Source organism: Salvelinus namaycush, chromosome 13 (assembly GCF_016432855.1).
Source record: "Salvelinus namaycush isolate Seneca chromosome 13, SaNama_1.0, whole genome shotgun sequence".
NCBI classification, from domain to species: domain Eukaryota; kingdom Metazoa; phylum Chordata; class Actinopteri; order Salmoniformes; family Salmonidae; genus Salvelinus; species Salvelinus namaycush.
The window spans coordinates 21,345,667-21,361,160 of record NC_052319.1 but is presented as its reverse complement, the minus strand read 5'-3'; the positions used below and the strand labels follow the sequence as shown (position 1 = coordinate 21,361,160).

General features: G+C 47.6%; 1 protein-coding gene across 1 annotated transcript in view; it reads right to left on the bottom strand.

Annotated features, from left to right (window-relative positions):
* Window positions 1–15,494, bottom strand: part of gli2a (GLI family zinc finger 2a) — a 93,093-nt gene that overhangs the window by 13,047 nt on the left and 64,552 nt on the right. Inside the window, exons 5-9 of the mRNA XM_039006900.1 lie at window positions 13,855–14,049; window positions 5,141–5,342; window positions 3,706–3,907; window positions 2,175–2,285; window positions 1,835–1,966 (exon numbers count right to left, since the gene is read on the bottom strand). Of these exons, the coding sequence (XP_038862828.1) occupies window positions 1,835–1,966; window positions 2,175–2,285; window positions 3,706–3,907; window positions 5,141–5,342; window positions 13,855–14,049 (842 nt within the window). The remainder of the gene's footprint in view (window positions 1–1,834; window positions 1,967–2,174; window positions 2,286–3,705; window positions 3,908–5,140; window positions 5,343–13,854; window positions 14,050–15,494) is intronic.

Here is a 15,494-nt window from a genome sequence, read left to right as displayed (position 1 = left end):
ATAAATGTCTAGAGTTACATTCCATTAAATTACAGAAAACAAACTGAGAATCAAACACAGAGTTTTTGTTTCAGAGGAACTGCCTGTCTTTCATTTAAGTGTGTGTGGTCAGGAGGGCAGGAAGACTCATTCTGCTGTATTGTCTAGGCATGCAAGGCCACTTGGTAAGATTACCCTGCTTAGTGCCTATCCCTCTATTTCTACTGAGCCACACGCACAAACAACCACATGGAAAATATTCACACAGCCAGACAAACCACTTTGTCTCCTTGGGACCTTTACCCTCACTATATCCTACTAATGTGGCCACTTTGTCACAAGCCGGGGCCCTGGTCAAAAATAGTGCACTATATAGGGAATAGGGTGCCATTTGGGATGTAGCCATCCACCCACTGACTGGGTTAGTGGTTGACAGTCCTGATCCTGCCCAGTTCTTTTTCAGAGGAAAAGTGGATGAACAAGTGAAGTGTGTGGCCTGCAACAGGCTTCCATTTTCAGCCATGTACTCTTCATACCATACTGAAACCATAATTTGGGGCTATTGGGGAAGGATTACTTTGGGTAAATAGAACTTAGAAGTTCTACGCCATAATTTAGTGTATTCTTTGTCAAGGTGAGTGATTTCACTTATATGACTGGTGAGAACATTGTGTGAAACCTTGGAACTACAGTACAGGGGGTGTGTACTGTAGATGGAGGGATAAAGTCCTATCAAATACTTGGCAGCAGACTCTCAGTTATTACATCTACAGATGTCTACATCTACGTTGGTATGTAATTAGAAGTTACTGTAACAAGAGACTCATTCACACATGGACATTTACTGTTAATTTTTCTATTTTCCTTCCTTGCTGCCTTTCCCTTATTCCAGTGAGTTGTGGTATGTGATCTGCTTCACCATGTCCATCCACACCACCAGGCCCTAGCTTTGTTCCCTAATCCCCTCAATCCCTGACAGAGATGCAGTGTAGGGGGAATGGATCCTGGAACTTACTGGGGCTGGTCTGGACATGCCCTCTGTCAGGACGACTGGGGCCAGGGGGCTGGGTGGCAGGACGAGGGGGGAGAAGTGATAGGGTGGGGGAGGAGAGGGGAGCAAAGGGGGGAAAGAGGGGGTAAATGGGGTTCTAAGGTGGCTCTACTCCTGGACTTTCTTTGTCAAGACAGACTGGAGGGTGGAAAGGGGTCGAGAAAGGGGCTAAGGTGAATCCACTCCTGACCCGTAACACTGGGAGTTAGAGACTTCAGAACATTCCAGACTCAGCTCAGAGACTCCCAGTCTGGGTACTGGACTGACAATCCCAGTTAATCATAGCCTATTGGAGTAGAGTACATAGGGCTGCATCAGGGGTTCCTTAGAGAGGAAAGGAATAAAACAGAGTTCCAGAGCTCTGAGTATGACGATGGATTTACTGCCATGCCTCTAGGGTTCAGAGGTCAGAGGTGGCTGAGAGCCAAGGATTGGGGTCACATCTGCAGGGGCGTTAGAGTACCTCCATCTCCTCAGTCAGAATCAACAGGCCTCATTAACCCTGCGCGTGTCCGCCACAGGAAAGGATCAGTTACTACTGCCTTGACTGGTTAAATCTTAAACCTGACTGGACTGATGCTTTAATGAGGAGCATAGGAGGCCTTTTTGAACATTAAAAAAAGGTGGGAAATGGGAGGGTGTCTTTCAGACTTCTTCCTGTATCTGTGTGCCTCTCTCTTGCCTTAAGTTTTTGTCCACTGAAAGTCACAAGCATATCCCCTGACTGTAGAGGCACCAGCAGGCCCCTACTCACAGATGTCCTAACTCTATGTGGTTACTAAAGATCACTTAATAATTACTCACATGAACGAGCTGGTCCTGGGTGTCGTACTCCTTGCTGCAGCCGACCCAGTGACAGTTGGTCTCGTAGACAGCCTCTGGCTCCTGCTTACACTCATCTTTGTCCAGCTCCTCACTCAGGTCCAGGACATGCTCCTGTGGACGAGAGGACTCAGTCAAAAGGGGTTCATGACTGTCTTATGTGCATGCAAGTGTGTGTGTTGACAATAGCTTGTACTGTATATAACCAAGTATACTGTACTATTCTGCATTTGCTAATCTGCATCTTAATGATCTAAGATTGCTTTTGCACAACTCACTGTAAAGATAAGGGAAGCAAAAAATAGGTTGTGGGATCCCATACCTGAAAGCATGGTGATATGGGCCGGGGTCCTTCTGCCTCTGTCTTGACCTTGTGCCTCTTGGTGATCATGGGGTTGACTGTGCTGCTCACCGCCGGGTCACCACCAGCATTCTGCAGGAGAGAGAAGGAGGTAGACGTTAGAGACACAGACTATACCAGCCTTCTGAAGGACTGTAGAGAGAGAAGTAGAGGTTAGATAGAGTGGTCCTTAATGGCTCAGTTGGTAAGAATGTCAAGTTCAATTCACACAGGGATTATACACTAAATGTATGCACTCACTGGATAAAAGTGTCTGCTAAGTGGCTAAACAGAAGAAGGAGTCAGAGATGCAGTGCTCTGGAGTGTGTAGAGACAGAGGCAGAGTTAAGATAACTCAGAGCAAAGTCAGAGCGACATCACAGTATTGTTCTTGGCGCTGGCTGACTGGCTCTGTTCTATGGTAACGTGATGATGTGAGGTTTGGTTGGTTTCAGAGTCAACCAGAGCCAGCCAAGCACCAGGCTCAGGGCCCATAACTCGTATAGCGACCCGACACAGAGACTAAACAGTTTAGACTGCTTTATGAGAGTCAGCCAGGGGAAATATGAAGAGAGAGAAATTATTATCCACACTGCAACGCTCAGAGCTTTGATCCTCCAACCAACTCTCAACATAACAGACAGACAGGCCTTTTTACGCCTCAGTCACAGGGTCTGTGGAGGAGACGCTCAGTGTGAGTGTGTGAGTGTGTGTGTGTGTGTGTGTTTAAGCATCATAAAAAAGGATATGAAGTGAGGGTTGGGGGTCAGTGAGGAGGGGTCTCTCTAGTATCCAAATCCCACCCAGCCACTACAGTACAGTACGGCGCTGACTGTGCTTCAGCGGCCCCATGCTCTCACTAACACTACCTTCAATGGCTGGAAACCAGGGGAAATGTGGTTCTGATCAATGTCTGTGAGGGGTGGGGGGGGTTTAGCTCAGTGTGTGTGTGTGTGTGTGTGTATCTGTGTGTACATTGGTATACTAAAATTGACATAGTGATGGAATTTATGGGTGTGTGTGTGAGGGGGTGACGGTAGATGAGGGGGAAGTTTACATTCATAGAGACCATGTATACAATAGGTTGATAAAGGAGACAAAGGAAACACTTCTATGAACTGAGACAGATAAAAACTGCTGCTAATGGGAGGGAGTCATCCTCCAGCTCATAGCGGAGCGAACCCTAGCCAAAAACACTTGACAGTTTATGATACTCTTGGGCTGGATTAATTTAGCATGCCATCATTTTATCCATAATTTACATAGTATACTTTGGACAATATACAGTCAACATTCCATTCACGTTAGAGAGCTTTGGTTTCTGTGTTATAGCTGAATGGAATTCATCCGTATCCCTCTCTGGGTATTCACAACTCCATTCATAGAATTGCATAGAAAACATGAATTATAGGATCTCTAGGACTACATCGTCATGCGCGTCACAATTAAACCAGTGTCTGTGAGATATCAGACATATAAGTGCAGATATCTGACGTAAGACAATGCTACTCACCTGGTTGGACTCAGAGCTGGAGGTGTTGTGGGTGGTGTTGAGGGTGGAGGCTGCCAGGGCGTGGGCATGCTGGCGGGCAGCGAATGAGGGCGAGGGCTGGATAAGGGGAGGAGTATGGCCGAACGCACTCAGGCCTCTCTGCTGGCTGAGCAGCTGCTGGTAGGCCATGGGGTTGATGGGGTGGGGGAAGGTGAACGACGGACTGAGAGATGAAAGGACAGGACAGTTATTAGCGGATGCACTCCATTTTTAAATACAACAGCAAATAAAATAACTGTAATCACTTAGTTATAGAGATAAGATAACTTTTAAAACTGTGCAGCTATTCTATGATTGATTGGTGTATGTGGAGCCCTATGTGTCGATTGTTGAAAGTAATACATAAGTTCTAGAGATGTATATGTGTAGAACAGTCGTTGTGTACTGTATGTGTGTGCACCACATGTACACTATATACAAAAGTATGTGGGCACCCCTTCAAATTAGTGGATTCGTCTATTTCAGCCACACCCATTGCTGATAGGTGTATAAAATCGAGCACACAGCCATGCAATATACATAGACAAACATTGGCCTTACTGACTTTCAACGTGGCACCGTCATAGGATGCCACCTTTCCAACAGCTCAGTTTGTCAAATTTCTGACCTGCTAGAGCTGCCCCGGTCAACTGTTAGTGCTGTTATTGTGAAGTGGAAACATCAGCCGTGAAGTGGTAGGCCACACAAGCTCACCGAACAAGACCGCCGGGGGCTGAAGTGCATAGTGTGTAAAAATCATCTGTCCTGTTGCAAGACTCACTACTGAGTTGCAAACTGCCTCTGGAAGCCTTTCGTCGGGAGCTTCATGAAATGGGTTTCCATAGCCAAGCAGCCGCACACAAGCCTAAGATCACCATGCTCGCCGCCATTGGACTCTGCAGCAGTGGAAACGTGTTCTCTGGAGTGATGAATCACGCTTCACCATCTGGCGAATTTGGGTTTGGATGGACGAATTTGGGTTTGGCAGATGTCAGGAGAATGCTACCTGCCCCAATGCATAGTGCCAACTGTGAAGTTTGGTGAAGGAGGAATAATGGTTGTGGCTGTGTTTCGGGCTAGGCCCCTAAATTCCAGTGAAGGGAAATCTTAACACTACAGCATACAATGACATTCTAGACGATTCTGTTTCCAACTTTTGGGATGGATTGGAACACCGACCGAGAGGCAAGCCTAATTGCACAACATCAGTGCCCAACCTTATTAATGCTCTTGTGGCTGAATGGAAGCAAGTCCCCGCGGCAATGTTTCAACATCTAGTGGAAAGCCTTCCCAGAAGAGTGGAGACTGTTATAGCGGAGAAGGGGGCACCAACTCCATATTAATGCCCATGATTTTGGAATGAGATGTTTGACGAGCAGGTGTCCACATACTTTTGGTCATGTAGTGTATCTTGTACCTGATGCCGCTGACTGACAGGTGTCCGTAGGAGCTGCTGGCTGCAGAGCTGGAGCGTGAGTTGTTAATGTAGGCCACGAGGGAGTTGGGCGAGGTACGGATCATGGTCTGCAGGTCGATGCTGGCGTCTGAGAGAGGGGAGATGGACAGGGCTCGCTTTCTGTTCAGCCTGGGGTTCAGTCTGGGGCTGGAGAACCGGGACACTGCAGATCGAGAGCACCAATCAATCAATCAATCAATCAAACAAACATATTTATAAAGCCTTTTTAACATCAGCAGTGCTTTGCAGTACCCAGGCTAAATCCCAACGAGAAAGCCTATACACACAACATGTTAGTGACCCTTTCTCCCTACCCTGACTAAGTGTTACAACAATTGTGAGAAGAAAACAAAATGTCACTAGTAGTATACTCCCACAGCATACTAAAAAGTAAGAATACTAATGTCAGTCAGTAAACCCCCAAAGAGTTACAGTTTTAAGATGAAAGCAGAAGAAACCTGTTTATCCAGAGGTGTTCTAGTAGAGGTCATTCTAGTGCTAGTCTAGCCTAGACTAAGGTACAGTCCCCCTCAGTCTGTCTATGCTGTACCAAATGGCACCCTATCCACATTTAGTGCACGGCACTACTTTTGACCAAAAGTAGTGCACTACATAGCTAATAGGGTGCCATTTGGGATGCAGCCTATATCTCTCTCCATCATCTCTCTAACACCACCCCAACCCTCCTCCTCCCCTTAACGCTCACATCCTCTTATGCATAATGAATCCCTCCCAATAATTTGCTGTAATTACCGTGATAAGAATCTCACCCAGTCAGTTGTATTTCAGCATGTTAAATGGAGGCAATTTAAACAAATTGATTTGAGAATACCATTAAAAGAATGAAGCATAGCTACAAAAGGTAAAGGTAAACCCAGAGAGTCATGGATGGCTTTTACCAAGCTGTTTTTGGAGCACGAATATTACAGTAAAAACCAAACATTACGTTTTTTTCCACAAACTGTTGATTTGGTATTGTGTCAACTTTGACACTTTTGGAACTAATTCCCTCAGGTTGTGTATTATAATCATCATTATTCTGTAAGAATGCATGTAGACATCCTTAACCGAGTTCTGTGCATGTAATTCTGACCTGAATTGAGCACGTAGTTCACTTTAACCTTCCTCTTTGGGACATGCAATGGAAAGTCCCTTTTACAGGCTACATAAAACAGTTCCAGGTGGTCAAAGACATTTGGAAAGATGTCTTTCAGGGTTGTTCAAAAAGTTAATAGAATTTTTCTTTGGTGGGATTGGGTTTGACTCTGTTCCTGTGGCAATGGGTGACAGTTAGGGAGAGAAAGACAGAGGTAGTGGTAGGGAAGGTAAAGGGAAAGTGGGATACTTTCCCATTCAGTTGTACAACTGAATGCCTTCAACTGAAATGTGTCTTCCGCATTTAACTCAACCCCTCTGAATCAGAGAGGTGCGGGGGGCTGCCTTAAATCGACATCCACGTCTTCGGCGCCCGGGGAACAGTGGGTTAACTGCCTTGCTCAGGGGCAGAACGACAGATTTTAACCTTGTCAGCTCTGGGATTCGATCCAGCTACCTTTCGGTAGGGGGTAGTGGCTAGCAGAATACGGGGTAAGGGTAGGGGGTAGCGTTGGCCAGCTGCTGTGGGCCAACAGGTGCTGAGTATTAGCCCTGGTGTGATGTGGCGTGGCAGGACACATACCAGGGCAGAGTGGTGGGGGTAGTACTGGTCTGGGATGGGGGGTTATTAGGCCTAACAGGGGGCATCATCAGAGGCGCTGGCAACAGGAAGTTCTTAATAGCTCCCATCACACCTCCCCAAAACACACGGACAGACGCACACACCACCACCTGCCAACATGTCAAACACACCACTGTCAACCTGCAGCCAATCCTCTGACCCTTTATTGGGTAAATTAGTGATCCTTTCTTTCAGGCCATATGGATTCAGAGACCACTATACTTATCCAAACCTATGGCCGTAAAAATGGTAGTCTTATACATGGTGTGTGTGTGGGTGGGTGTCGGGGCATGCGCACGTGTGTGGGTGTGTGTAAAAAAAGACTATTATGTTGCTGAGTTGTAAAACAAAAGGCTTATGTGCTTACTTAGAGAGCTGCAGGACTTCAGAGGGACTCTGGCTGCTCAATGAAAACTCAGCTGTAGAGATGTATGAAAAAGTTGACAAAAACAACAATCGGTCCCTAAGAATGTTCTTCTATGAAGCTAAAAAAATAAATGTATCAAGTATCATTAGGCATATTGCGAAAGGAGGGGGGGGGGGGGGTTATCGGGGGAGTAGAGGGGGAGGAGAGAGAGGGGGTGGAGTGGGGAGAGGAGAGGGTTGCTACCCGGATACGACAGTGGTTTATATTATACTCTTTAGAAAGGCTAGGGGTGGATTCAGATTTGCATCGAGTGTAATGGCTCTTTCTCTCTTGCCTGGGACTGGGCTGGCCCATTGTGGAGCTGCCGTGTGTTTGTCTGTGTGTGTGTCTCGGTCTGTGTGTGTGGTGCAGCGGTCTTATTCATCTCTGCTCACCACAGAACTGAACCTCAGGGGAGATTTGCTTATTAATGTGCCACTTTATAAAGCAGGAAACTAAGCGAGGTACGGCTCACAGCCTGGCGAAACTGGCGCCTGCCTCACCCCCTGGACACCCTTCCCAAAAGACAGCCTCATACCCCATACCCCAAAACCCTCCATATCCCTAGCCCCAGACATGATCTCAACCCCTTCACAAAAGACTGATTCACCCCCCAAAAACCCACATCTATATCCCCAGACATACTGTAGTAATAACCCCCTTAACATTGCCTCAACCCCTTTCATACCTCATACCTCCAACCCCAAAATCCCCATCCGTACCCATCCCCAGAAAAACTGTAGGTTCCCCCTAATCAATTCAGTACAACTTTCTCCATCCACTCAGGAGTCCCTAGTTAATGTGTTAGTCAACAGTGTGTGCATGAGAGCGCAGCGTTTGCTTTTCTAGCCTGGACCTGGCACACCAAGGATGCACTCCTCCACTGGCCCCCCAAGTTAGAGAGACAGCGCCTGAAGACAGCCACAATTTATTAGGGCGGCAGGTTGCCTTGAGGTTAGAGCGTTGGGCCATTAACCGAAAGGTTGCTGGTTCGAATACTGGAGCCGACAAGGTGAACAATCTATCACTGTGCCCTTGAGCAAGGCACTTAACCCTAATTGTTTCAGGGGCGCTGTATAATGGTGACCCTGGCCGTGACCCCACTCCCTGCGGGTGTCTCAGGGGGAGTTGGTATATGCAGAAAAACACGTGCGTAACAGGACAAAAATAAGCACCCCTGTGAGGTCATTATTGTGTCTGCTCTGCCTGAGGTTACTCAGGCAACATACACAGTGATGGAGTGCTTTATCGATGGCGGGGCTCTAATTTAGGGGTATGCCAGGTTCTGGCAGCAGGGAGGTGGCGTGGCGCTGGCCCGAGGGATATGTCCTGTTCTCTAGGTCTAGGACTCTGTCTCTGTGGGAGCAGAGTGGAGCACAGGGAGGGTTGGCTATAATTGGGGGATCTGGACTGATATATAGGTTCATAATCACAGGCACTTGAGTGCACATTAACAAAAAAAACTAAAAGGGGGCTGAGCGATTATTTTAAGCATCTGCCTTGCTGTTTTGATGGAAATGGCTTTGTGGAAAATCTGAATACTGTAATTGAAGGGTAGTAATCCTTAATCCTTTACCCCCCCGTCCCTCCCAGTACAGCCCCCAAACCAAAGCCCCCCGAATGAGAGTTGGCACAGGTTCCACACACAGCACACAAAGGTAGTCTCCCTTTGTTCAGTGCAACAGGCTTTAGAGGCCTGTAGTTAGTAGTTAGCCTGAGAGAATGATATTACAATGGGATGTAGGGTCTCTTTATCTGGGCTCTGTTTTCCCATCAGGAGAGCCAGTGGAGCCCTGTGGAGGGCCTGGCTTTGTTGGGTCATTTAGTTAGGAGTGTTGATTCACTACCTCTGCTGCTCTCTGGCTATGTCTGTCTGTCTCTCTCTCTGGTCTCTCTCTGGTCTCTCTCTGGACTCTCTCTGGACTCTCTCTGGACTCTCTCTGGACTCTCTCTGGACTCTCTCTGGACTCTCTCTGGTCTCTCTCTGGTCTCTCTCTGGTCTCTCTCTGGTCTCTCTCTGGTCTCTCTTTCACTCGGGCTCTCTCTCTAGTAGGGTTGCTGTACAGTGGATCCACTACCTCCACTGCTCTAGCTCTCTCTCTTTCAGATGACCCCAGACTGAGGTAAAGCATGCAGGGTCAGGCGTTGGTCCTCCGAGGCGAGGGAGAGAGGCCCAGCGCGAGGCCCATTCTCCCCCCTAAACAACACCGCAGCCTGGGTACCAGCCAGCCAAGAGCCCCAGCCAAGTCCAGCCACCCCCGATCCCTTCTGCTCTCCTCCGAGTGGGGAGGAATGTTTATTTTTCCTGGTAAATCTCGCTAATACCATCACTGCACATTTTATTAGAGGGAGCTCACTGCGATGATTCCCCTATGAGCCCCCAGTGTCCTGCTAAAGCCAGCTGTGTGTTTTTGTGTATGTGCACACTTCTGCCGGGGGGTCATGTGTGTTCATACAGTAAGTGTTTGTGTATGTAGTCCGCAGGGACTGGACAAGACCCCCCTCATTCTCCGTCCCTCCCTCCCTCCTGCTCCCCAAACACTAAGATCTCTTTTTCCTCTGACTGCATGGCAGACATTTACTTTGGCAGCAGCTATTGTCATGGGACCTTTGCGTTTCTTTTCCCGGCAGCAGGGTCCTATGCTGCTCTACAACCCTCCCCCCTTGTTTAGCCTTGTTTGGCGCGTTCCTCAGTGAGCTTACTATTAAGACATGATGAAGTGTAATCTGTAGGATTTACAGTATTTAAGTTTACACTGAAAAGGGTGAAAATGCTGTTCCAGCTAGAGCAGAGGTGGCTAATCATTTTGTCTTGAGGGCCACATTGGTATTAAACAATTCAGAGGAGGGCTGTACAGATTCTTTTCTGGACCGATTTGTTCCATCTATCCATCGATCTATCTGAGATCTCTGGGTGAGACCATTCATAACATCACACGCCACACGCAATAGATTTACTAAGGGCTTTAGGGTACAAGGCCCAACTGGCCTCTGCCTGGTTTGGTGGAAACATTTGTGTCTGCTATTAGCGGGGGAAATTGGTCTATGTTGTTTTAGTGGATGAACGCGTCAGAGCACGCCACTGGCACAGAGGCACACTTGGCATTTCAGCACGGCCCACGCTAACCAACCAACTGACGGACGGCAGGAGGATCTGTCGGTGTTTGTTTTGTAGGCCTGTCGGAGCAGACTGCATGTAGCCTACATGGCACCCATGCCTCAATCAGTCACACAGTGGGCGGAGGAGAGGAGCAGAGAGCTACTGGGCTGCGTCCCAAATGGCACTCTATTCCCTATACTTTATAGTGCAGTAATTTTGACCAGGGCCCATAATGTGTTCTTAGAGAAAGCATTACTACTTAGCTACCTACTCCCCTTCACTCTCTGCGGAGCATAAGGCCTCAACAAAGGGATCCAAAACTGAGAATGGGTTTGCACACAGTCAGATTAATGATCAGATTATTGACTGTTTCATTAATTGTATTACGGTATACAATTGTCAACATACTGTATACAGTACCACGCATGGGCACAGGGATACATGGTCTGTCCTGAGCAGCTAGCTCTGGGAAACTGGACAGCATCAGGGTGCCATGTTTAGTGTCATTTAGCTATGTTCTTGAGAAAAGACCCAGGTTATAGCTCTGCTTAATGGCAAGTGGTAAAACTTACAGTAAATCCATACATTAACCCTATGGAACTATGAGAACACCTGACTGTCTTAAAACTTTACTGTACACCCGGCACTAGGGCTAGTCTGCAGAATTTTCCATGAACACATTTCTCCCTTTTATTAACGATCACAATTTTTTAAGCCCACTCTCTCATGTTTGCAGTACTAATAGGAATCACTGGGAAGGGAAAATAACCAGCCATACTATAACTTTGGGTTCACTGAGGACTCAGCTCTTGTGGTAGGTCCAATGAATTTATTAGAGCATAAATTGATTTTTAAATATGCATATGAATTTATTTAATTTTATCAGCGCTAGGCTTCCAAAACAAACGTAGCGGTCTCGATGCATATGTATCGCCCTCTCTGCCATTAAATGAGGGTCTTTATTCAGCCAGGCCGTATGCTGAGACGCTGAGCCATTAGCTGGCTGGCTAGGTCAATACAGAGTCTGTGTGTGTCTGTGGAGCTGCTAGCCTCGCTAACCGCACTAACGGAGAGCTTCAAGCCAGAGAGTGCCCAGGACGCTGACCACATCAAACCCAGCCAGGTTTGAGAAGTAGAGAACACCAAATAAACCTGCCAGGGGGAGGTGTGGAGGTGAGGGGGGTGTGGGGAGGCGAGGAGAAGGCCCAGTTCTGTGCTGTGTGAGTCGGTGTCTGTGGGTGTTTGAGCAAACAGCCTCCCCAAACAACTGTGGGAAGCCAGCAGCAGTGGCGGTCACGCCGGGAGAGAGGAGTGGGAGGATGGATGGAGGAATGGAGGGACGGAGTAGTGAAGGAGGAAGACAACAACCTCTATGCCCAAATCTGCATGCCCTCCCCTCCTCCTCCCTCTCTTCATGTTTGATTTAGTGATTGAGGGGTAATTTAAACGGTTCATTTCAAGGTGGATCCTGCGTTGGCAGGGATCATGGCGGTAGCGTTTTCCTAGCATGCACATGAGGATTGGTGCTTTAGCGTCACGCAGGGTGGACGGAGAGCGTGACAGGAGGTGCAAACACCGTTAGATGGTAGATGGCTCGTTCTCACTCTTTTCCCTTGGGTGGTTTGAGACCGGATAAAAGTGATATGGATACCAAACAGGGAGTCTGTGCCAGGCAGGCAGAGAATGTATGTGTTTGACGGTCGAAAGGCATCGAAAGGCTTACTTTCATGGACAGTTTAGTTTAGCTTTCCACTCTGTAGCACTGTATTGCCCATTCATACAGCTAACTGGAAGGTTCCTGAGTTGAAATAATCTCCAGGTCCTAGCAGCATTATTAGGCCTTACTTATCACTCTGTTCATAGGCCTGGGACTGTCTGCAAGGCTATGGTCCCTGACCATATGTCTGACCTCTCCTGTGAAAAGCAGGGTTGTTCACCACGTCTCTTCTGTCACACTGTCACTAAATCTCCCCTGCCTGCCACTATCCTCTATCCCTGCCGTTAGATTGCACAAGCAAAGCAGGGACCACAGATTTACAGTATACCTGCCATAACACTGACTGAGAAACAGAGAAGAGACAGATTCAGAAGCCCTGGCATCTGCTGCTGCCTGAAATATAGTACATCCACTGCCAAACCTCTCTCTCTCGCTTTCTCTATTTGTCTCTCATCTCTGTATCATCTCTCACACACTCACTCCCTCTCTCCATCTCATTCTCTCCTCTTTCTTCCTCTCTCTCTCTCTTTTCCTCTCCCTCTCAACATGGTTGCCCTTTTAAGGTTACCACTGTGGATTTGTAGGATGTTACTCATAACAGAGTAACACACCTGAAACACTATGCGACTAGCTGTGTAAATTAGAGGCCTGTGTTGGGAGAACAGTGGTCGGCCTTTCTGTCATGTGCTTTTCTGTGTTTATAGACACCCCCTGCTATGACTGAGGCTTTTTATAAGTCCAGGAATGCTCCTCTTGCTTTGATGTGGGGAAGTCTTACACACAGAAAGCCACAAGAAGAAGAAAGGGCATCTATGAAAAGCACAGCACCACATACCTGGAGGTAAGCACAAAGGGTGATGAGGCTCTTAGTATTTAGTAGTGTGGCATATGGATACTTCACAATGTACACTGAGTATACAAAACATTAAGAACACCTGCTCTTTCCATGACATAAACTGACCAGGTGAAAGCTGTGATCCCTTATTGACCAGGTAAATCCACTTCAATCAGTGTAGATGAAGGGGACAAAAACAGGTTAGAGAATGATTTTTAAGCCTTGAGACAATAGGGACATGGATTGTGTATGTGTGCCATTCAGATTTAAGTGCCTTTAAACTGGGTATGGTAGTAGTGCACCAGTTTTGTGTCAAGAACTGCAACACTGCTGTGTTTCTCACGCTCAACAGTTTCTTGTGTGTATCAAGAATGGTGCACCACCCAAAGAGCATCCAGCCAACTTGACACAACTGTGGAAAGCAATGGAGTCAGCATGGGCCAGCATACCTGTGGAACTCTTTCGACACCTTGTAGAGTCCATGCCCTGACACATTGAGGCTGTTCTGAGGGCAAGGGGGGGTACAACTCAATATTACAAAGTTGTTCCTAATGCTTGGTACACTCAGTGTATGATACAGCTAGCAGTGAGGTGGGAAAGTCCCACATATGATAGTCAGTGTGACCTGGGCTGTGTCAGGTCAAAGGTAGTTCAGGGGTAGGAAACCCTGTAGGGCCACAGGCACTTCATGTTTTGCTTTAGACCAGGTGATGAATTTATTCAATTAAGTTGAGTGAGGTGATTGGTAGAATCAGGTGTGGTGTCTGGTTGGGAAAGAATCCTGCAGTGCAGTGGCTGTTGCACTCCAGGACCAGGGTTGCCAACCCCTGATCTAGGGAATCGGGTGTCATTTGGGGTACACCCCAGGAAGGTGTGTTTCAGGATTTCAGGGTCACTCACCGTCCACAGGGCTGATGTAGTCGGGCAGGTGTGCTGCTGCGGCGGCTGCTGCTGCGGCCGCCCCGGTCTGCATGATGAGGTCTCCGTAAGTGCTCCTGCCACTGGCCATGAGGTGGTAGTAATCTGTAGGGTTGGCACCTGGAGGTGGAGGGGGCAGGCTGAACAGACCATGCTCCTTCAGGTGCTCATGGGTCACTGTCGGACAGAGATGGAGAGAGGGGTGAGATGTGAGACACAGGTCAACTAATGAACAACTGACATGGGGACAGGGAAGACTGACACAGGAACAGACAGAGAGAGAGGGGGGGGGTGAAATGAGAGGACGCAGAGACAGACACAGACCAAAACAGTGAGTAGTAGAATTGACAGACGGAGAGACAGAGGGGAACACACATGGTGCGTTGCTTCACAGGTTTGAAGATCTATGCTACAGAAGATGCCTGGAGGGCAAAAGGCTTTTGATAAAAGATAGGTGAAGTCTTTGAGGTTTGCTGGGGTGTGTGAATGACCCCGGGGAGTAAACGAAGAAGAGAAAGAAGGAGGGAATAGAACATTCCTGCTCTTCTCCTGTCTCGTACATAAATTCATTGAGACAGATTACCCGCACGTGCTCACACACACACACACACACACACACACACACACACACACACACACACACACACACACACACACACACACACACACACACACACACACACACACACACACACACACACACACACACACACACACACACACACACAGCCATAAAATGGCATCCATAGTGGTAGAGAAGGGAAACCCTTGAGCATTACGGAAATATTGATGTAGAACGTGTTAACACCTGCACCCTGTAAACCCACATTTAAAAGTGTCACAAGCTGTAAGAGTGAGATGTAGATTTGTTTTCTTTCCTTTTGCAGTGAGCCACTGTGGCCTCCTCCCCCTGTTTCCTGCTCTCCGTTTGCCCCTGCGGATATATCAGGGGCTAACGTCTCTACAGATAGAGAAAGGAGAAGCGGAAGAAAGGAGGGATGGAAGGGTGGAGGTTTGAACTCCCTTAAAGGGCCTAATGCAGGGGTTTTAAACCAATTTTACCCCGGGGGTCCACATTCAGTCATCAAAGAGGTCTGGAGGGCTGCACTGAAAATGTGCTATATTTCCTCGCCGTAGAAATGTACAAAAAATAGTCCTCTATCCATAGTTTTTACTATTTCCGATGCTCCCTGAATGTCTAGCTTTCATTTGGGTGATTATTAGCGAGGTGGACACAGTCAAGAAACTGTATGAATGTAGGTCTATTATCATTTCTACACAGTTTCCATTTGGTTTTAGTCATTTTAAAGTATATATGTTTTACTCCAACCACCCCTGACCTAATGTCACTACTGTTAGTTAGATAAACTGGGGAGAAGAGAGAGAGAGGGGAAGGAGGGGTGGAGGTTTGAGCCCCCTTCCTCTGCAGTGCCTAAACCATGGGCCACACCAAAACGGTCCTATCAGGACTAATTAGGGCTGGCTGTGGTAAAAAAAGAACAGGCGTCTGTTTGTGCTGGCTAGGAGGCCCACAGAGAAGCTTTAGTTTCTCCTCGCCTGCCGGATCACATAACCACTTCCAGTAGCTGCTTTGTGTGGACTGGACAGACAGACTGAGGATG